The sequence below is a fragment of the Cyprinodon tularosa genome, unplaced genomic scaffold (assembly GCF_016077235.1).
Source record: "Cyprinodon tularosa strain WSP-4 unplaced genomic scaffold, ASM1607723v1 ctg369, whole genome shotgun sequence".
Classification (NCBI taxonomy): Eukaryota; Metazoa; Chordata; class Actinopteri; order Cyprinodontiformes; family Cyprinodontidae; genus Cyprinodon; species Cyprinodon tularosa.
This window is the reverse complement of record NW_024039084.1, coordinates 1,343,973-1,365,471: the sequence shown is the minus strand read 5'-3', so window position 1 is coordinate 1,365,471 and position 21,499 is coordinate 1,343,973. Positions and strand designations below refer to the sequence as shown.

General features: G+C 38.2%; 1 protein-coding gene across 1 annotated transcript; it reads left to right on the top strand.

Moving 5' to 3' along the window:
- LOC119790608 (tetraspanin-8-like) lies at window positions 1-13,676 on the top strand. Its single transcript, XM_038296209.1, has 8 exons — window positions 1-161; window positions 8,129-8,191; window positions 8,385-8,504; window positions 10,796-10,870; window positions 10,944-11,039; window positions 11,727-11,843; window positions 11,937-12,020; window positions 12,887-13,676. The coding sequence occupies exons 1-8, from the start codon at window positions 105-107 to the stop codon at window positions 12,953-12,955; spliced, it is 681 nt and encodes a 226-aa protein (XP_038152137.1). The 5' UTR covers window positions 1-104; the 3' UTR covers window positions 12,956-13,676.
- The last annotated feature ends 7,823 nt before the right edge of the window (window positions 13,677-21,499 follow it).

Genomic DNA, 21,499 nt, shown 5'->3' with positions numbered 1-21,499 from the left:
GAAAAGGAGCAGACTGAGAGGGAACACAAACAGGTGAAGCTGGTTTGCTTTGATTGTTTGCCTGCTGCTTTCTGCCTGTGAGGGTCCAGTCTGAGAAAGGAGCCATGGCTGTTAACAAGTGTGTCAAATATCTGCTGTTTCTCTTCAACCTGCTGTTCTGGGTGAGTTTGGCTTATTTAAAGCAATCTTTTTGTCCATGTTGATGTCTGGTTCTCTGTTGACTCCAGTCTCATGTAGTTTTTATGGAAAAGGTTTAGTGTTTCTCTTATTTTCTGGCCTCGCCCTCAAACCACACAGGAGTGGAGTTTCGGGGTGTGGTCACATCCTGGCCTGATCATCCTGGACTTCTCTGAGTCCCTAAGTGTTTGTTTACTGGTTACAGTGTTTATTTAGACCAATTTCATCAATAATTCAGCTTCCTCCTCTATGCTCCCTCCAAAAAGCTTCCCAGTAGAAGTTAATGGGCTCAGCAGGGTGTCATGGTTTATTAAATTTTTTTTTTTTTTTTTTGTGTTCATTTATAAACTGCTAATGTAGTGAAATATGAATAAAGTATAAGACTTAAGTGGGATTTAAGCACTTTTAACCTTATTTTAAAAGCAGATATTGCTGCCATTTTTCCATCACCTTTTTCTCTTTTAACCACCACCTCCTAATAAAGTCAAAGGATTCCTCTAATGCAGCTTAAAGTATAGTTTGATGCTTTCAGGTCACTGAATGAGTAAAGCAGTAAACAGGCCTAATAACCATTTATGGCTTAAATGTAATCGTTATAGCGAGTTGAAACCAAATAAAAGGTGATTTCTTGTTCTCAACTTTCTGCTGCATCTTTAAGGCGATTGCTGTTCTTATGGTTAAACTGTGTATTTTGCTTGGAAAGCTGCAGATGTCAGAATCGGACAAGAGATCACACCTTATCAGAAAAGGGACTTTTGAAATGCAGGTGTCAGAACTCAAATATTCGAGGACTTTAAATCTTTCTGCTTCAGAACGTTTGAATGAAATGGGCGTTGGAGGGGAAAGAAAAAAGCAAAAATAAAAACCAGTCTCTGATCTCCATGCATTAGGAAATCATCCAGTAAACTGGAAAAACTGGTCCAACAGCTGCACTGCTTCCCCAGAAAGAAGAGATGTGTGTGTGTGTGTGTGTGTATATATATATATATATATATATATATACACTCCCTGACCACTGGTCCTTTATTCTTCCAACTGCTTTTTTTTAAGTGGTAGAAAACTGAAGGTTCTCTATAGAAATAGTTTATCATCTTAACCAATCAGCAGTCTGTTCTCTTCCTTCCTTTTCAAGCTTTTCCCCTGAACGACACACCCTGAACAGATTTGACTTCCTGTGAACAAAGAACAACTTCCATGATGTTCCCTTAGAACTGCCTTTATGTTTGGTGACAAAGATTCTGATTCACTCCTCAGATTCTGGTCCATAAGTCTCATCTGTGATGAGACTTCCTGTTTCTCTACATCCAAAGGTATTTCTCTGAACTGGGACCTGGTGACCCTGGAGGTCATTGAGCACTGGGCTCCATCACTGGGCCTGATTCTGACCCTGTTAGTTTAGACCGTATTGGATATTTAGCTTTTTATTAACCATTCTCTCATCCTGACCCATCATCTGATGTCAACAAGCCTGTGCTGAAAGGATGTTGTGTTTCTCAGGCTCCAGTAGATCAGGAGGTTCTGATGTGTAGAAATGGAAGTTAGCAGCTTTTTCATCCAGTTTAGAAGTTGGGGAAATTATTTCAAACCTTGTTGATTATTTACATCACAATCTAAACTCATGTTATCACCTTCAAATTAATCTCTGTCCTCCTCTGCTGTCCTAATGATGATGGGTTAAAAAGGACGCAAATGGTAGAACTGGCGTTAATGGACCTCAGTGGCTTCTTGTTTAATTGTTCCTGATATTAACTAAAAGCTTTATGGCATGGATTTAAATCCTGCCTCTGAATCCTTCTGCAACTTTTTAATGTAATTTCTATATATTAGATTAGATATTAGAATTCGAGGATTAAAAGAAATGAGACGAATAATACATTAGCTGCATATTGGTTGGAAAAACCAGTGAGGCTTGTTGATTAAGGTCTTATTTAATACTTGTAAAATAAATCTAATCTAATCAGCCAACAGTGGGAGTTTGTCTGGATGTAACCCAATAGAACTGCTGCAAATGAGTGGAAAAGTGATGTTTGGACTGATGCTCCAGTAATTGCTTTGTTTGGACCATCAATCACCTTGGAAATCTAATTTCTGATCTCATCAGCGGATGGCAGAATAGACCATCCCTGAACTGATTGGTTTTCAGGATGAGGTCCGTCTCAGGATGATTTAGTTATAAAGCTCTAGTCATTTTGTAAGTCATCAGGCCTACACTGGCACTAGAACAGTCGGTATAAACTTGTTGGATTATACTTCATGTTAAAACCATTTCAAGTTTGTTAGTAATTCAACTCTTAATTAGATTTAGCAAAATGTAAAACTATTTAAACACTAAGAAAATGGGTTGCTGACAGGTAAGAAGAGGCATAATGAGGGTATCTGATAAGCTGGAGATTAAACTAGACTTGTTTGCTTTTTGTCTGCTAGGCTTTTTTGCTCTTGTGTAATTGACACCATAACTCTTCATCCTTTTGAAATATTAATCTGAGTCATTGTTTTCAGAAAGCTAAAGCTGGCTGCTGAGTGGAGGAAGAACTGAAAAGATGGGCAGGATGAGGGCGTGACTGAACACGTCTGAGCGTCTTTCAGAGTAGAACAGGTCTGGTCTAGTGACAATGGTTCAGTGATCAGGGTTGGTATGAAGGCGAATGGGTGTCAGTTGGTGACTCATTACGACATGAGTCACTGCAGAGGCACGGGAACGCCATGAAATGATGCGCTCTAAATGATGAACTACATCATCTTTGTGGTTTAATCAACAGCTGATCTGTTCAGATGGTTTCAGTGACAAAATGCTGAAAGTGAAACAAAAACGTAATCTTAATCTGATGTTTTCTTTGTAGTATAATTCCAATCTGAGTTTGTTTCATACTTGAAGCATTTGTGAAAATTCCACGCTTTGGTCTGGATTTATTTTAACTGAAGCCTTAACTTTAAATTTAACAATTCCGTTGTTTAAACTATATGCAAAATCTAACAGTTCTGAGAACAATTAAAAAATCTCTTAATCAGGGATGAGATTAAATGAAAAGGTAAATTATTATTGCATTTTCAGCTTATATGTTTTGAACTTTAAGACCTGGATCTTTCCGTGCAGCTAAATAAGTCTAGATTACTTGACTAAAACCCGATATTCTATTTAAGCCAGAGTCAGCAGTCAACTAATATCTCAAAGTTTAAACTCTGTGTGCTTAACAGATGACTAATCGGTATTAAACTTTAACTGTAATCCTGATCCTGGTGATTACAACCAAAATTATAAAATCACCTGAACAGTGTTTTTAAATTTGGTAACAAATTAGAAAAAAACGGTCTCTTGTGATGTGGGTTTATATTATTGATGGCAAACTAATAAACCAGAGATTATCCTGGTTTACTTTGGATTGAATAGTATCATTAAAATAAAATCCTCAGAAAATGTGTTAATTGTCCCATTTCTCTAAACATCCCTGATGAATTAAAATCCTTTTATTTTTCCTGAGTCTCATACTTAACATTTTAACTTAGATGTAATCCAGATCAGGGATCAAGAATTTTAACCATTTCACTTGCGTTTAAAGGCACCTTTTGTAGTGGGGTGTTTGTTTAAACCAAGTTAAGCAGGTTAAAACTGAATTTAAAATTGTAACTTTACAGTGAATCCAATGCAAACAAAAGATCATTCTGTTGCTCTTCCAGTTTCTTTGTGCATTTGCGTCACAATCTCTGGTAGAATCTCCTAGATTTATCTAGATCCGGAATGACAGGGTGTTCTTTTGCACTGTTCTGTAACCACCTTTATTTAAATGCAGTTTTGTTTAGGTTGGATATAATCACCTCACCACCTTTTCAGTAAAATTTTCCACTCTCAGCCTTGCTGAGCTGAAGCTCTCAAAGACGGGAATATGGTTTAGTTTCTAAGTGTTTGCCTACAAACAGAGGTTTAGATGTTTCCACACAAATTCGTTGATGGAGGATTTTCCCTCCAGCGTCGCCGAAAGCAGCTTATTTTGTTTGTAGATAACCTGCAGCAGAGAAAAATTCAAATGAGTTTGTTTTCTGCCTAGTAAAACTTTGATGTTATGTAAACTAAAGGCAGAGGCCCGTTTAAAAATCAGGTTTACTGAGCCTCTAACATTTTTCCTCTGAGCTAACCTGGTCAGCAGCAGGATTTTCTGTCCCTGTGCTCTGTAAAGCCATTCATGTTTAATTTCCTAATTTAGTCGGAGTTCTGTCGAAGCTTTGTGCAAAACATAAGAAAATCTTTCGTTGGATGGGTGTTAAAAACTTAACATGACATGTCCTTTATATGAGGATCAAATTAAAGGATAAGCAGCATTAATTCAAAGAATCAAATGGGGAGCGGTTATCTTTGAGTGTTACTGTTTCACCTCGCATCCAGACCTTATCTGTCCTTACATTTGCAGCATTAGATAATTAGCAAAACTACATATCTGTGAGGGAACGTTGTGATAACAGCATTATAGAAAATAACTGTACAGTCAGACTGCCACTTGGTATTTACTGTGAGATGGGAACAAAATAAGGAGCCCCATGACATGACGCACAGGTCCTACCTGTTTGAACATTTTTATACTTCCTCTTCACTTGCTTATGGGTACGCTTCTTTCCTGTGAGATTTAATCTAAATGAATAGATTGAGGGCATTCTGCCACTAAACTAGTTTAATGTTATCAAAATAGCCTGCCATAGCTCATTACAATTAAGATATTTGTTTTTCTTCATATTCCTACTCATACTGGTCATAATTAATATTTTGACTATGAAGAAATATATTTCAGATATCATAAATACTTATTTAGTTAAGCTGGTAAATGTCAAAATGGCCACTTGAAATGTGTAAAGATTTCTAAGTATATAAAACTTCTTAGTAGTACAATTTTGTTTTTTACTTTCTGATAATCTGTTTCTGCAGCCAAAAATATAATTTAGAAAACCTATAGTTCCAACTAGGAATGTGGATTTTTGAACAGGAAGAATCCTATTTTAGTGATCTACTAATGGAATGCTTTTAATGTTAAAACAGCCTGCCATAGCAGACTTCATATAAACGCTAACTGGAGCAGCAATCATCTCCTACAATATCTCCCCCATCTTTGCAGCTGTAGTGCACTTTCTCTAACATTTGTACATTCTGCACTAAACTCTAGTTCCAGTGGCTTGAAACGGTCACTACTACTTCTGTGTTGGCTTTTCATACACTTTTTATTTTTTTGTCTTTGATGGAAAAACAGGTGGATATCACTACTTCTATAACCAGTTTAACACTTTAAGCATTTTCTGCTGCAAAACAGCAATGCTGGGAATGTCTAACCATAGAACGTTTTGCACCTAGGTTTCAGGTTCAGCTGTTTTGTATGATAGAGTCAAGGTGATTAACAGCAGCTCAAATCAAGAAGTTCATGTTCTCTGGAAGTAAGTCATAGGGTAAACATTTGATTTGGTATTTTTAGTAAAGACATCATCATGGAGACAATTTTTATATATTTTTTTTTTCTCCCCACCCATTACTAAAAATGACCTCATTCAGTTTTCATGCAAATTGAACAAATCCATTTTGTCAAAAAGCTTTATCTGTGCTGTTAACTATTTTTTTTTTGTTTTTTTTCCCCCCTTCCCCTTTAAAAGCAAACTGTACTTCTAAGACCTGCCAGTGTTTAGTTCTTAGACAGCATCTAATCCAGTGATTTACTCCCACAAAAACATTTTTGCATTCTGAGATGGAATAATTCATAATCTGTATAAAGGTTGCTATAGATGAATTTAAAGTTTATCTAGAAAACCTTGTCTGCTTTAGGTAGTGATTTCAAAATTTTTTTTTTCTAATTTACTCAAATGACTTGACGAGTGCTGAATTGTAGTGCTAGATGTACTAGTGAGGTCTGATCAGAATCAGGTTTATTGCCATTGTTAGTAAAGGAGTTCACGAACTAGGAATTTTTTATGGTACAATCGTGCAACATGAAACATATAATATGGAATAGGTAAATAAAATTATAAAAATATCTAAAACACTGTGGGTATAAGGCATGCAATAAAATAGAATAATATATACATTTAGGATAAAAATATGGATATAAAAAGTAAAATAGCATCTTACAAGGAGTGCAAATAGAGCAGTGTAAATGGCATGGGGAGGTTATAGAGTCTGACATATAGTTGGATGCGGGCCTGAGATTCCTTGACATTCAGACAGAATGAAAAGAATTGGGTATGGCTGCTTCAGAATGCCAATAAGTCACGTCCTTTTGTTAAATCTCTTTAACCTCTAAAAACGGGTGAGGTCTTTTCAAACAAACTGTAGTTTAACTAGTTAATCTAGTGTTGATGATGAAATGATTGTATTGAAGGGTGGCAGCACAACTGTTAAGGTTTAACAAGCTTTTTTTCTTACCCTTAATTTTTAAAATATTAAATTGATCTGTCCAACCGTCTAAGGCTTCATTTTATGGTAAAATATAAAACGTCCTATAGGATGCTGTTTGTGTACCTGCATTAATCACTACCCTACTCTTGAGATGACTTATTTGGGAGGGTGATAATCACTCACTGCAACATTTAGTGTGCCTGAGAGGTTTGAATAATGAATGTCTGAAAGATGACGTGCCTACAGAGCAGGTGGACAACAGGTCAGTGATCTAAGGGTTTGAATTTCAGGCCTATCAAGTTTCATTCATGGGCTTATACTTGTCAGAAGCTCTGACTTTTTGTTGGTGGCACAAGTTGTGCAACATTTATCAGAGGTGTCAAGTAACAAAGCACAATACGTAAAAAGTGTACTTGAGTACAGTAACAAAGTATCTATACTTTATTTTTCTTCCTGCTTCCGACTTCTACTCTTTACATTTTCACACAAGTATCCCTTACATTTTTAAAACAAATGTTACTCTTGGCTTTGGTTTAATGTTTATAAATATTTATTTCCCGTCATGTGCTCCATCCAATGCAGATCATTGGCTCCATCCACATCTAGTGAAAACTAGTGTAATTGGATGAGTTGTATAACTCACACACTCATTGGTTAGCTAAAGGAAATTATCAGAAGCAAGCAGGTGTTCTTCAAACTGCAAACGTGAATTGTCTATGCCATGCTGCAATGTAGGATTCAGAAAAAGATGTTGAAATGTCTGAAAGGTCAGACACAGGCGAGAGTGTATCGGGAGACAGAGCCAAGGATCATGGAGGTCTTGTTTTTTTTTTTTGTTACTTTATACTCTAGTTTTTGGAGCACATACTTTTTTACTTAATTGGTAAAAGTTGAAGTATCAACTCGACCTTTTTACTCAGAGTGTTCAAACTACAGTATCTATACTTAAGTAACAAATGTGTGTACTTTTGACACCACTGACATTTATTCAAAGATGGCAATGATGGTATTCTATTGCAGAGGTGTTTTTTTTTTTTTTTTTTTTTTTTTTTTTACATTAGCCACAATCCCCAAACACAGAAATCCATTCAATGATGAAGGCACGTTTGGGTTTGGCTTTTAACTAGATTGGAAAATTTGATTTCAACCAGAGTATAATGATCCATTCTTGCTGAGCATTTGCTCCCTCTTCTGCCCAAAACGAGGTAAATTTGTATATAAACAGTTTTTAAATGGTCCAAAATGTACATTTACTTCTGCTTGTAATGCCAATGTCGAGCTCAGGTTTTGACAGATCCCAGTAGCTCCATCATGGAGCATAGGAATGGTTTCTTTGCATTACATTTTTCAGATTTGCACAAAAAAAGCAAAGTTAGAAACATTGGTGCACCTATTGAGCCTTAAATGTCTGCAAAGGATGGTGTTGGCAGACTTGGAAAATGGTACAATAAGCCACAAGTGATGAAAAATGAAAGTAGTGTTCGATTTAAACCATCCCTGTATAATAAAGTAACTCCTGTTTAGTACAGGTGAAACTTGTTTTAAAAATGGGAACTTAAACTGGTCTCATTGTTTGTTCCTCTCTAGATCTGCGGCTGCATCATCCTGGGAGTTGGGATCTACCTGAAAGTCAGCAAAGAGGGAAACTCTGTGAGGCTCCTTTATTATATATATATTATTTTTTTTTTTCTGCATGATTACCAAAGCTGATGTGTGGTTGGCTAGTTTTATGCAACAGACAATATACTTTGTAAAACTTGTAGATGCCATCTCAGAACCTGCAACTAGAATACTTGAGTGTTTTGTGACGTTTCAATCCCTTCCCATCTCCTTTTCCTTACAGATTACAGAACAATATCTTCCTAGCTTTGAGCTAATGATCGCCATCGGGGTGATCATCATGGTGCTTGGCTTCCTGGGCTGCTGTGGAGCTTCCAGAGAGAACCGCTGCATGCTGCTAGTGGTGAGGATCCTGTCACACAAACATTCACCGAAACGCTTGATCTAGGTTTTTATCCTGAGGAAAAGGGGGGGGGGGGGGGGGAATTACAGTTAACTAATTAAAATGGCGACTATGTCAAAGCTGTAAGGGATCGTGTGTAAGAAATTGCTCATCTTGCAGTGAAATTGGGGTATTTCATGCAAACTAACGCTATATCCTAGCGGGTCACTGCCTGATGTGTGGTGGTCTGTCAGATCAGCATACCCCGTCGGATCATTCTAACCATAGTCAATACCCATTTATCCCATTAGTCATATGCAAAAAATAATTTGGTTTTTTGGTGGTTAAAGCTTCTGGCGATCTGACCATAATTTTATTTATTTTTTTTTGTGCATGATAAGTAATACAGGCCCAACAAGGTAGTTAAGTTTTGTAGGAAAATACTCTTTAAAGGGAAACTCCTATCCAATGCCTTGCACATGCGTGTTGTTGACTGGGTATGCTAATCTGATGGGGTATGCTGATTTGACAGCAACATTGCTGGCTGTGTGTAACTTGTACATTATATTTATTCATTGCACACAGACTGATGCATTCAAATGTTTATTTCATTTAATTTTGATGATTTGAAGTGGCAACAAATGAAAATCCAAAATTCTGTGTGTCACAAAATTAGAATATTGTGTAAGGGTTAAATTTTGAAGACACCTGGTGCCACAAACTAATCAGCTGATTAACTCAAAACACCTGCAAAGGGCTTTAAATGGTCTCTCAGTCCAGTTCTGAAGCCTACACAAACATGGGGAAGACTTCAGATTTGACAGCTGTCCAAAAGGCGACCATTGACACATGGCACAAGGAGGGGAAAGACACAAGGTTATTGCTGAAGAGGCTGGCTGTTCTCAGAGCTCTGTGTCCAAACGCATTAATAGAGAGGCAAAGGGAAGGAAAAACTGGTCAGAAAAAGTGTACAAGCGATAGGGATCACCGCGCCCTAGTCATGATTGTGAAAAAAAACCCATTCAAAAATGTGGGGGAGATTCACAAGGAGTGGACAGCTGCTGGAGTGAGTGCTTCAAGATCCACCACCAAGAGACGCTTGAAAGACATGGGTTTCAACTGCCGCATACCTCATGTCAAGCCACTGACCAAGAAACGGCGTGAAAAGCGTCTCACCTGGGCTAAGGGAAAAAAAAAGAGCTGGACTGCTGCTGAGTGGTCCAAAGTCATGTTTTCTGACCAAAGCACATTTTGCATTTCCTATGGAAATCGAGGTCCCAGAGTCTGGAGGAAGACAGGAGAGGCACAGGATCCACGTTGCCTGAAGTCTAGTGTAAAGTTTCCACCATCAGTGATGGTTTGGGGTGCCATGTCATCTGCTGGTCTCGGAGTCTGTTTCCTGAGATCCAGGGCCAACACAGCCGTCTACAGTACCAGCAAATTTTAGAGCACTTCGTGCTTCCTGCTGCTGACCTGCTCTATGGAGATTTTAGGTTCCAACAGGACTTGGCGCCTGCACACAGCGCAAAATCTATCCTTGCCTGGTTTACGGACCATGGTATTTCTGTTCTAAATTGGCCAGCCAACTCCCCTGACCTTAGCCCCATAGAGAATCTGTGGGGTATTGTGAAAAAAGATGCAGAATGCCACACCCAAAAACGCAGAAGAGTTGAAGGCCACTATCAGAGCAACCTGGGCTCTCATAACACCTGAGCAGTGCCAGAAACTCATCGACTCCATGCCACGCTGCATTAATGCAGTAATTGAGGCAAAAGGAGCTCCAACCAAGTATTGAGTATTATACATGCTCATATTTTTCATTTTCATACTTTTCAGTTGGCCAACATTTCTAAAAAATCCCTTTTTTGTATTAGCCTTAAGTAATATTCTAATTTTGTGACACACGGAATTTTGGATTTTCATTTGTTGCCACTTAAAATCATCAACATTAAATGAAATAAACATTTGAATGCATCAGTCTGTGTGCAATGAATAGATATAATGTACAAGTTGCACCTTTGAATGCAATTACTGAAATAAATCAAGTTTTTGAAAATACTCTATTTTACTGGCTTTTACCTGTATAGTTGACTGTGACAAAGCCAGCCTTCACTGCAGCTTTGAAGGCTACTAAACCCACGAAAACCTAGAATTCTATAAAAGATTGCTATGTTATGATTTCTATGCCTATATAAATGGGTGTAGAAATGAAGTGCTGCAAGTGTTCAACTAGCACAAAATATTACAGTGCAAGCTTGTAGTACTCAAACTGCTGTAGAAATGAAAATGAAGCATTCGTTTGCTCTCTGTAGTTCTTCGTCCTTCTGTTGATCATCTTCGCCCTGCTGTTGGCTGCGGGCATCCTGGCAGCTGTCGAGGAGGGCAAGGTAAGATGGACCGGGCTGCTTTCTTGGTTCAGAATCCGTTTGTAGAATTAATCTGTATGCTTTTATTTTGTAGGTGAGAGGATGGGTGGAGGAAAAGCTGAAGAAGCTTGAGCCACTTACAGATCAGCCACAAAATGTTAAAGATGACCTTGAGAAACTGCAGGCGGAGGTAACTACCCACCACACTGAGCACATTAACCACTTTTTTCTTTCTGTATAAAATACTGTCATTTTATGTCACACTTTACATTTAGCCTTTTTTATGTAAAATGAGCTGTTAAAGCATGATTTGTTCTCCTCTACTTATGCTTGTGTATGATTCCATTTGGTTGCTCATCTCTTCACCTTGACATGATCATAAAAAATTGTAACTCTTATTATTTAGGTGTCATTCTAAATATGTTCCAACAAATCTGCTCTCATAGTGATGTAATGCAGACCTTCTCTTCAGTAGCATCCTCTATTGCTAGCACTGTGCTGACCTCTAGTGGAGAGGGAAGGAAGAACATGAATGTTTAAATGGATCAGGTTGGAACCACTACCTAGACTCCAATAAGTCAAACTGGAACAAATGTTTTTGGCTGAGAAAGATGGTGTTCTGATATTTTCACTTGCAGCAGAATGTATGTGCTGACGAAGATTCTCACTCATCCAGGTCATAACCATTCAATAAAAGTAAAGAGGAAAAAAAATCCACTGGACTTTATTTCCAAGTTTGAAGATGTTTCGCTTCCCATCCAGGAAGCTTTTTCAATTCAAAATTTGAATCGGAATGACCAGAACCAGGCTGCGTTTATAGTTTTCCATGTGCTGCTGGGAGTGCAATCCTTTAAAAAAAATTTGCTTGCGTTTCCAGTTGAAATGCTGTGGACTCACCAAGGGACCATCAGAATGGAAACCGCCCCCACCATCCTGCCGCTGCAACGCCACTGCGACTGCAGCTGACAAGTGCAGCGCTGGCATCTATCAGGAAGTAAGATGGAGACCTGGAGGAATTATGCCCCAATCTGCTAAATTAATATTTTGGCCAAACATTGTCAGTAACTGTCGTGTCCTTATCTCATAGCCCTGCATCGACAAGATCATCGGCTACATGAAGAATCACATGGAGGTGTCGTTGGGAATAGCCTTCGCCATCGCCATTATTCTGGTCAGCAAACACACACATCCAGAGTTAATGGCTACCCTAAAGATGTTAAATGTGAAACTAATTACTGATGGTCTTGTTATGCCCCCCACCCTTTGAAAAAACAAACAGTCAACCGGGGGGGGGTATGTTGCCTTAAGCTCAGTTCTCAGGGTTCTGTAGATTTAGGTTTGTTGGTCTGATTGGAGACTAAGCTGCTTCTTTAAAGGAAACGTTTCCAAAGTTACGTTCTCTGCTGAGCATAGAGACTAAGAAAGAGGGTCCTCATCTAGTCTCATAGTTGCTGCTTAAATGTGCTCACACATTTTGAACTCAAATTTTTTTATTGAATGCATCTATACATAGTAGTTATGATCAAAGCAGTGGATCTATTCCACACGAACTGTATGATGGGAAACCTTAGCAGTTTAGAAACCCTGACATTTTCTTACTAGGGTTTCTTGTGAAATTTGAAAGGGGCCCATATTTGTATTGCGCCAATTCACAACACATTTCATCTCAAAACTTTACAGTTCACCACATCACATAGTTAAATCGATTGAAAATGTTGTATATAAGGAAACCAGTTGATGGATTGACTTGAATGCAATCCTTCACACCAAGCATGCTTGTAGAGACAGTGGAGAGGAAAAAAACTCAAATTTTAACAGGAAATTTTAAAGGGGATGTTTGTAAGGCACATTTTACAGTGGAAGGGTTGCAAAAAGCTTTAAGAGAACATATCGCATATTGGTGGAAGAAATGGATTCCTGTCAATGCTGTCGTTAAAATGCTTGGACACAGATTTGCATTAGTTTGTTGGTATAGACACTGCTTGTCAAACTAATTTTTTTTTTTTTTTTTTTAATATATCTTTTTTCCTTCCTCAGATCTTCGGCATGGTCTTCTCCTTGCTTCTCTTCTGTCAGATTGGGAAGAAAGCCGGCAACACTGTTTAAAACGCTGCTGATCAGCCTGTTCCTTCTAAAGACTTCACATAACTTCTACCACACATCAGAGCCAGTTGTAAGCTTTTATTGTGAAGGCGCACACCAATATATCACCCAGTATATTTGTAGGTAAGAGTCCAAAAGTGGCAGATAAAATACATATATATATTTTTTTTTTTGTTACAAAACTAAGCTCTTATGTGAACTTATCTTAATGAGGAAATTATTAGAGTTTAATATAATTTAAATGGCTGCCTCCAAAGCTTTTATTGTGGCGATGCTGCCTGTGGCACATAACTACAGTAGTCGTGAAACTTTAAACCTTATATTTTATTTTTCGGCATCTATAATTGAATTATATTTCTAACAATATTTGGACATGTAGAAATTAAAAATATATTTGAAGCCTCAAACTTTAGGTAAATAACATGAGGTTCAGGAAAATTAATTAGTTGAAAAATATCCCAGATCTCATAAATTCTCAACTTTTTTTTTTTTTTTTTTTTAAACCAGGTTTCCGCGTTATCTTTGTGGTTACATTTAAAAGATTTCTCAGGAAGTTGTACTGTTTTAAACATATTGTATAGAATGTCTTTTGCTCTGCCTCATTAGTATGGATGAAACTCAAAAAATGCTGTTTATTTTTAATGGCTACTTTTGTTACTGCTTTTAATTAATCAAAACCTGTTTTCTTTTTTCCATTTGAGAAATAAAATTGACTTGAATCCCATGTTGTGTATAAACTGGTTCTGATACATTTTTATCTAATATTGAACACATTTTTCAAATTTTTTTTATCTTAGCACAGGCTTATTGCATGTATGTGTGTGTGTGTGTGGGGAAAATGAGTAATGGCTATTCTCTTAAAAACATGCTGAATAACCATAAATACTGCTCAAATTATTTGATTGCTGAACTTTACAACCTGCACCCCATAGCGGCCAGATTACTGGATGCACAAGTAGTGAAAGCAGATGGTGACGACTCACGTTTGTCTCCAATGCTTTAAATATTAACTTTTTTTTTTTTTTTTTTTTTTTTTTTTTTTTTTTAAATGGGTGTAGGGGGGGATTTAAAACTGTTTTCTTGAACATTTATGAAGTTATTAATGTACATCAGTAATAGGCATTTTTGGAATCCTTTTTTTTTTTATTGCTTTTTTAAGAACATGGAGATTATAATGTACTTATCTGAAGTTTCATCATATTTCGTTTATTTCAAGGATCTTAATTTTAAATGGTTATCTAAACAAAATGCTGAGCATAGATAAAGGAGCAATTTCATTCTCGTATTCATAAATGGCCTAATTTAATTTTTACATTGGGAGAGTTTAGCAGAAATTTTTAGCCAGTTTGATGCATTTCTTTGAAATATTAAAAGCTACAACTGTCAACCATGGGTAGCTTGCCCTGCAGAGGCTGAAATGTTTAGTTTATTTTGTAATATTTAGACACTGTCAGTTTAAAGTCCATTTTATGCTTCAAAATCAACAGGTACCAAGATGAACTTTCAAAGCTGAAATGGAGCAGCTGTGGGGGTGTTTACGTCTCTTAGCATGGATTAACGTGTTCTATGTTGAACAGCTGACGTGTGTGTGTGTGTGCTGGGAAACAAGCAACAACATTGTTGATGGCTGTAACACACAGTCGGCCTCTCCCCCTCTGGTTATTTTTAGTCTAAAGTCAACACAGCCCAGCTCTTAATGACCACAAGATTCCTCCCAGCTTCACTCTGTTCATGACTTCTTTACTACATTCACTCAACTAGACCTAAAACACCTTATGTGTATCTGATCACACAGTAGCTTAAGACTAAACCTCTGAAGGTGTTTTCTGCTTTACGTTTAAGGTTAATTTAGCTCCTAAGAGTGCTAGAAGCCTGGTTATTGTAATGCTGTCTAGCTATTTGGATCCCAGCTGTTCTTTGCCATAAAACAAAAAACTGGTGTCAGATCATCCCAAACAAAGGTTTTGTTTATGCAGACAGACCACTCTCCTGTATTTCATTTATAGCAACCAGCACAGCTGCCTCCAGAGTAATCTGGTCCTTTGGGACGTCTGGTTTTTCTCTCCAACACGAGATGAGAGCATCTCCTAGGAAACCAGGAGCGGGATCTATGAGTATGTCCGATCTGATGAATGTAAACGTCTGTTGTTTGCACTTATATTGCAGAGCGTTAGATGGACAGTATCCAAAGGGCTTCTTACTGAAAACCAGCTGCTCTTACATGGAGAGGGACTTGTGTTCAAACACGGCTAGGAAAGGAGTTAAAGTGGGTGGATTATTGGAAAGTGGGTAAACTGGGGCCTAGTCCAGAAGAAATTTTGAAATTAAATATTTCTCGTAGGCATCAGAGCTATGGGGCCATTAGCTTTGAGAGATCAGGGTGAAAAAGCGAAACATTAATTTTGTGGGATGTAATTCAGTCAGAGGAAAAAAAAAAAAAAAAACCCTGGAAACTTAAGACCTGAAGACTTAGATGACTTTAATTGTCATTTTGTATACACAATTTTGTTTTGTACAGCTCATGACATTTCCATTAAAGTGCAGCAGTGATCAAAGGTAAACGGTGTGGGAGGAAAATAAATATTGCAAAAAACACATTGATATGGAGGTTTTGCAAATTTTGCACCTTTCACAGCTTTGTAATCAAACTAATGTATAACCAGACCTCCCCTTTCCCTCCTCCTCCCTGCTAATGAGTTGGGTGTGGTCATTTAACTAAGGAGGTGATCCAGATGTTGGATGTCTGAGCTTAAATGAAGCAGCCCAATTCAAAACTGGGAAAAGCTGCATTACCTGCAGAAATTCTGTGAATGCTTTACACCAAACTGTAAGATATAAGCTTTAGGATGGCAGAGAGGAGCTGATTTAGAAAGAAAAAGCTTTAAAATGTCATGAATTTTCAGAAGACGATGCTTAACTGCCTTTTTAGAAAATAGCTGAAAAATTCTTAGAAAACAGGAAAGATTAATGTATCTACAAAAAGATGGCGGAAAGACACAAGTTCACAATAAAGCTTCTGAAATCTAATTTGAAGAAATTTGAATTATAATAGTATAGATTAACTAATGATCTGGTTAAAGAGACAAACATTGGCTTAAAAACGCTTCAGGTGATTTTCTTTTTCCTTAAAACTAATAAATAAAAATGACTAAATGCCAAAAAATCAATATCTTGAGAATAGAACTAACAAAAAATAAAATGGAGGTTATCTTAATAAAGAAACAACTGTTTAGATAGTTGAAGAAATAGCTTAATGATTAAAATCAAATGCAAACGTGTCAGTTGATAAATGAAAAAAGCTTAAGTTGCTTGACAAGCAAATGTAAATATAGGTGGACCATGAGAAGAGGACAAAAAAGAGAGAGGTACAGCTAAAGTTCAAGTTATTGGCTGTTTAAAATAGTTTAAACGTTGAAAACAAGACTAGAAATAAAAGGAATAAAGAAAGATACAAAAGCATAAAATGTAGAAGAAAATTGGATGAAATGAACTAAGTATTCAAACAATAGTTGAAGCATGACAAAATCTAATGTGAATAAAGTAAGATATAATACTGATTTTAAAGATTCCCAGATAGTATAAAACAAAGCAGTCCAGGTTAGAAGAATCCAGGTTTTGCAGTTTTTGAGCTTGACTAGTTTGAATGTGATCAAAATGCAAAAAAAGCCATTAAAATAGGTATTTGATAACCTTTAAAAATGAGATAAAGGGTTCACAAATCAAAAACAAGGGGTTGTAATATTCTTCTTTTAGTGAAGAACAATCTAGTCAGAGTGGTTCTCACTTCTAACCCTAATGAGCCACTGCTCTGAATCTTTTAGACGTTTCTCTCTGTTGCAGCAAACCTGATTCGGCAGCCATGAAATGCAGCAGAAGCCATCACTTCATGAAAGTCAGGTGCGTGGCACCAAGGAGGCACTTAAAAGTTGCAGGACAGGGACTGAGAATCACTGATCCAGTCCATTTTTGAATAGCTTAGCTATTATTGGTTAAAGTAGCGAAACATTAAAGAAAAATCATGGATGAAATTAAGTTCATGGACATGGATGTGAATGTGTTTGCGCATCTGAGTGTGTAGGTGTACTACATGTATACTTCAGTAAAAACATCAATACAAAAATGTGACAGGTATTGCGTTACCATGGAAACTCACTGCCATTCACCCTCATTTAGCCCCTCTCTGCTCATTAAGATTTGGAGACTCATTTGGTTGAACAACATTGCATATCTCAGGACCCGTAGGGTCCATCGACAACGATCTTGAAACGAGTTTATTTGACAACAGATAAGGGAACAATATTATCTATATTAAAAATCAGCTAGGTCCGAATAAAGAAAATTATCAACCAGTAAAGGTCTGGAGATATTTTTTATTATAATCTGTGACTTTAAAGAGAATTTACAGAAATAAAATTAGGTTTTTATGCATCCATGTTATACATTGAATTTTTAAATAATTTAAAAATGTTATAGAAAATTTTCCATTTTAATATTAACAGTGTTCTTTAAAGCAGAGAACAAAAATCGTTCAGTTTGGTATATAGACAATTTCCTGATTCAAATATTTTATAAAACACCCGAACTAACCGTTTTTATTTATTTTTTCTGTCTTAAAGGAATAGTACACCCAAAACATGATTAGCCTTCATTTTCTACTCACCCCCATGCTGAACAACACTCTGGAGTACTTTTTTGATATCTCAAATGCATCTGGAGATCTGGGAGGCTTCTTGCTGTCTGCTGACATTCAAATAATGGAGGTCTATGGTGCCCGAGGCAGAAAGGTCCATAAAAGTCCACAAAAAACGTGTCAATATTCCTCCATACTGCTCGTCCAATGTAATCCAAGTGTCCTGAGTGGGTAGCATCCAGAATTTACTCGAAACGAAGTCATTTAGAACGTTTTAGAGCCTAAACAGTAGTGTATAGGATTTCCTAATAGCGCCCCCATGCGCGCTCACGATTCTACGGAAGCCGGCAGACCAAACCAGCGCATTCAGCTCGGCAAAGAACTCATGCTCTTCCTCATCACTGAAGTCCTCAGACATTTTTCTTTCGTTGTTTCTTTCTTTGCACAGGTAAACAGCACATTTCTTCTTCTACGCTTGCATTATCGGCAGACCAGACGCTGAATGCGCACTTTCTTCCGGTTTGGTCTGCCGGCTTCCGTAGAATCGTGAGCGCGCATGGGGGCGCTATTAGGAAATCCTATACACTACTGTTTAGAATCTAAAACGTTCTAAATGACTTCGTTTCGAGTAAATTCTGGATGCTACCCACTCAGGACACTTGGATTACATTGGACGAGCAGTATGGAGGAATATTGACACGTTTTTGTGGACTTTTATGGACCTTTCTGTCTCGGGCGCCATGGACCTCCATTATTTGAATGTCAGCAGACAGCAAGAAGCCTCCCAGATCTCCAGATGCATTTGAGATATCAAAAAAGTACTCCAGAGTGTTGTTCAGCATGGGGGTGAGTAGAAAATGAAGGCTAATCATGTTTTGGGTGTACTATTCCTTTAATGTGAGCAGTGGGCTTTATGCTGCCCTGCAAGGCTTTAAACCTGGGTTTTAAAGGTACACTATGCAACCGGTGTTGATTTTCCAGCGAGGCTCCCCCCAGAGGGCGAAAGTAAAAGTGCACTGTCGTAAATATGCACAGCTGTTCTCTTGGTTTCTCCGTCAAGCCAGGCGGGGTTGTTTTGAGCTTAGCAGACAGGCGAACGCAACGAATGACTAATGCTGCGTTCACACCGCAGCTGGCACGACAGAAGCAGCGAGTTTACATGCAAAGTCAATGGTTGACGCGCGTCAAGGCGCAGCAAAAGGTCCCGCGGCGCGTTTTGAGCAGCAGGCGCAGCGCGTCTGAGCAGCTGAAGCAGGGAGAGAGACACAGCGCTGATGATCAGAGGCTATGATCTCTCCTCTTAAACAGTTTATTGACGCCTAAATTAACTTAAAATGCAGAAAACTGCCGGCAGAATATGCAGTTTGGATTATTTAGATGAAAAACACCTACCAGCTGCCGCGGTGAACCGAAAGGGTGTGACCTGGCCAGAGGCTGCTGATGAAGGGATCCCAACTGTCGGCGCACCGCTGGTATGTGGGGGTCTGAGCGGCTCCGACAGAAAAAATATTGAAGGCAGGATAATAATCTGAATGAACTGACGGCACTGATTACGTTTTCAGGTGTATTTTCTCATTTAAACACATATTAAAACTACTTTATTCCCACTGATCACAGCAAATATAGCTGCAAGGCAGAGAAAGGATAGTGAAGCTCCGCCCAACGCGCGTCAGACACACTTTTGCACCGCACAGCCAGAGCAGCAAACTGCTTCAGCCGCACGTCAGAACTAACTGGTACAAGCAGCAAAAATGAAGCAGCCGACACGATTTTGCTGCGTGAACGTAGCATAACTGCACAAAGATCGCCACTGTGCTAGCAACGAGAATGCTTTTAACTGGGGGGTGTAGCAGTTCTCGCCGTAAAGCAAGACTGACTCTCACGAGACTTCTGGGTGCGGGTCGGTGCTCCTGCAATTGCAAGTGCAGTATTTCCCCCACAGACCACCAGGGCGGCAGAGAATACCTTTGTTCAACCTGAAATGACTCATTTAATCATCCAAAACGTTATGGAACACATTAATTAACTGAAAAATGTTGCATAGTGTGCCTTTAATGGAGACTAAGCCATTTTCTGGGTGCTCACTTTGAGCCTGGATCCATATTTATATTTGGTTCCGTTCATGGTGGAGAATCCTGCTTCACAGCAGCATGTTGAGCCAAACATCCTCTAAATGTTCAGGATCATCTTTGAGCACCATTTCACTTTTCTCCGTAGTTCTTCCAGCAGTCCACACTTTCTCTGCTCTCTTTTTCTCATCATCTTCTCCTTCTTTCCCATCGCCCGGCTTGCCACAGGTTTGCCTGCTGTGTCTAAAAGTAGCAGCAGCAGCAACCCAGACTGACAGCAGCTCATTGGATCATTTGGATCATGTGCAGCCTGGTGCCGGACGCTCTGGAAGGCTTTACCATATTAACAGGAGAAGTGGTGCAAGTGAAGTTAGACAATGTTGTTGAACAAGCGGAAATTTATAAATGATTTAAACCGGTTGGGTCCGGATCCAGACTCTGGTCCGCTAATCCGTGACCTCTGGTTTATGTCTGTTTTTTTTAGAAGAAAATATATGAAGATAAAGCGAAGTGAAAACATCCCTCACAAGATCCCAATACAACTAGTGCTAACTCAAAAAGTAAAAGTTCTATTGATATCATTTTTTCACTGTGAGTTTAGAAAACAATAATGGCTGTTTAAGTTTAATGACAATGTTGGTGCAGCTGTTGCATGCTGGGCCCCTCAGCGTTCAACAGCGGAGAAATCTTTGGTTGATCAACTGTCTATAACATGTCAACTGTATAGAATAGACTGGTCACTGTATTCATTTCAGGATAGAAAGGGAAACTATTACTCACAAGTTTGTGATAAAGTTACAAAAATTAATGGAGAAAAGGGTAAGAATGGGGAGAAGTCAGAAAAGACAACTTCCTTCACAAAAACAAATTCCTTCCTCTTAAAGAGTATAAGACTTATCAATATAATTCTTTCGGCAAGATGCAGCTGGGTTTAGAGAGTTATAAATGTTTTTTCATGTTTTTATAAGGATGAGTGTAGGCGTGGTGACGGCATAGCAACAGCTGTTTGTCTTACTCGTTGCACCTCAGTGTTAAACAGCTGGGGTTATTGGGTTCAACTATTACCCATATCTTATGAACCGTAATGACTAGAGATGCCGTACTTAGACCATTCATTACAGAAAGGAACGGGTAAAAACATTATGTCTTTAATTTAAAAAAACTTTAATACAGGTGCAAAAGTCATGAAATAAAGAGGGAAAATGAAAGAAAAGCAAAAACTGACAAAAAATAGCTGTCACACGACTCCATCTACATTAAAGCATAACTCACTGTCAGCATCAGCAGGCTTTGGAAAATATAGACTTATTTTCACTTTTCTACCAGAATCTGGTTAGGATTGGCTATGATGAAACTGACTGAATTGTTACCAAATTCTGTCTATTGCTTAAAGAGGCAGTGATTCTAAAATGTGTAATTAGGGATTTTTGGCTCTGCTTTGGGATAATCAACCAGTGGATTTCTAGGGTGTATGGACTTGTGGGTCAAATTAACAAAAAACATTGAACCCCTTATCAATGAGGGTTACATTTCATGAATCGAGACAGAAATTCAAATGTAAAGGCATAAGGGTTTTGATGTGCTTCGGTGGCTCAGTGGTTAATGCGCATGACGCAATTTACGGAGGCCTTAGTCCTTGGTTTCACATATGACCTGTAGTCCTTTGCTGTATCTCCCCTTCTCTCATAACCTCTTTCCTGTCAGTCTACTGTACAATAAGCAAGCCACTACTGCCATTAAAAAACATAAAAAAGAAAGATAAGATTTGTCTGGATAGAGTGATAATGAGAAGTGCTTGTTCAGAGATGTGGAACACACTCCAACATCTACATTACAAACAGTAAGAAT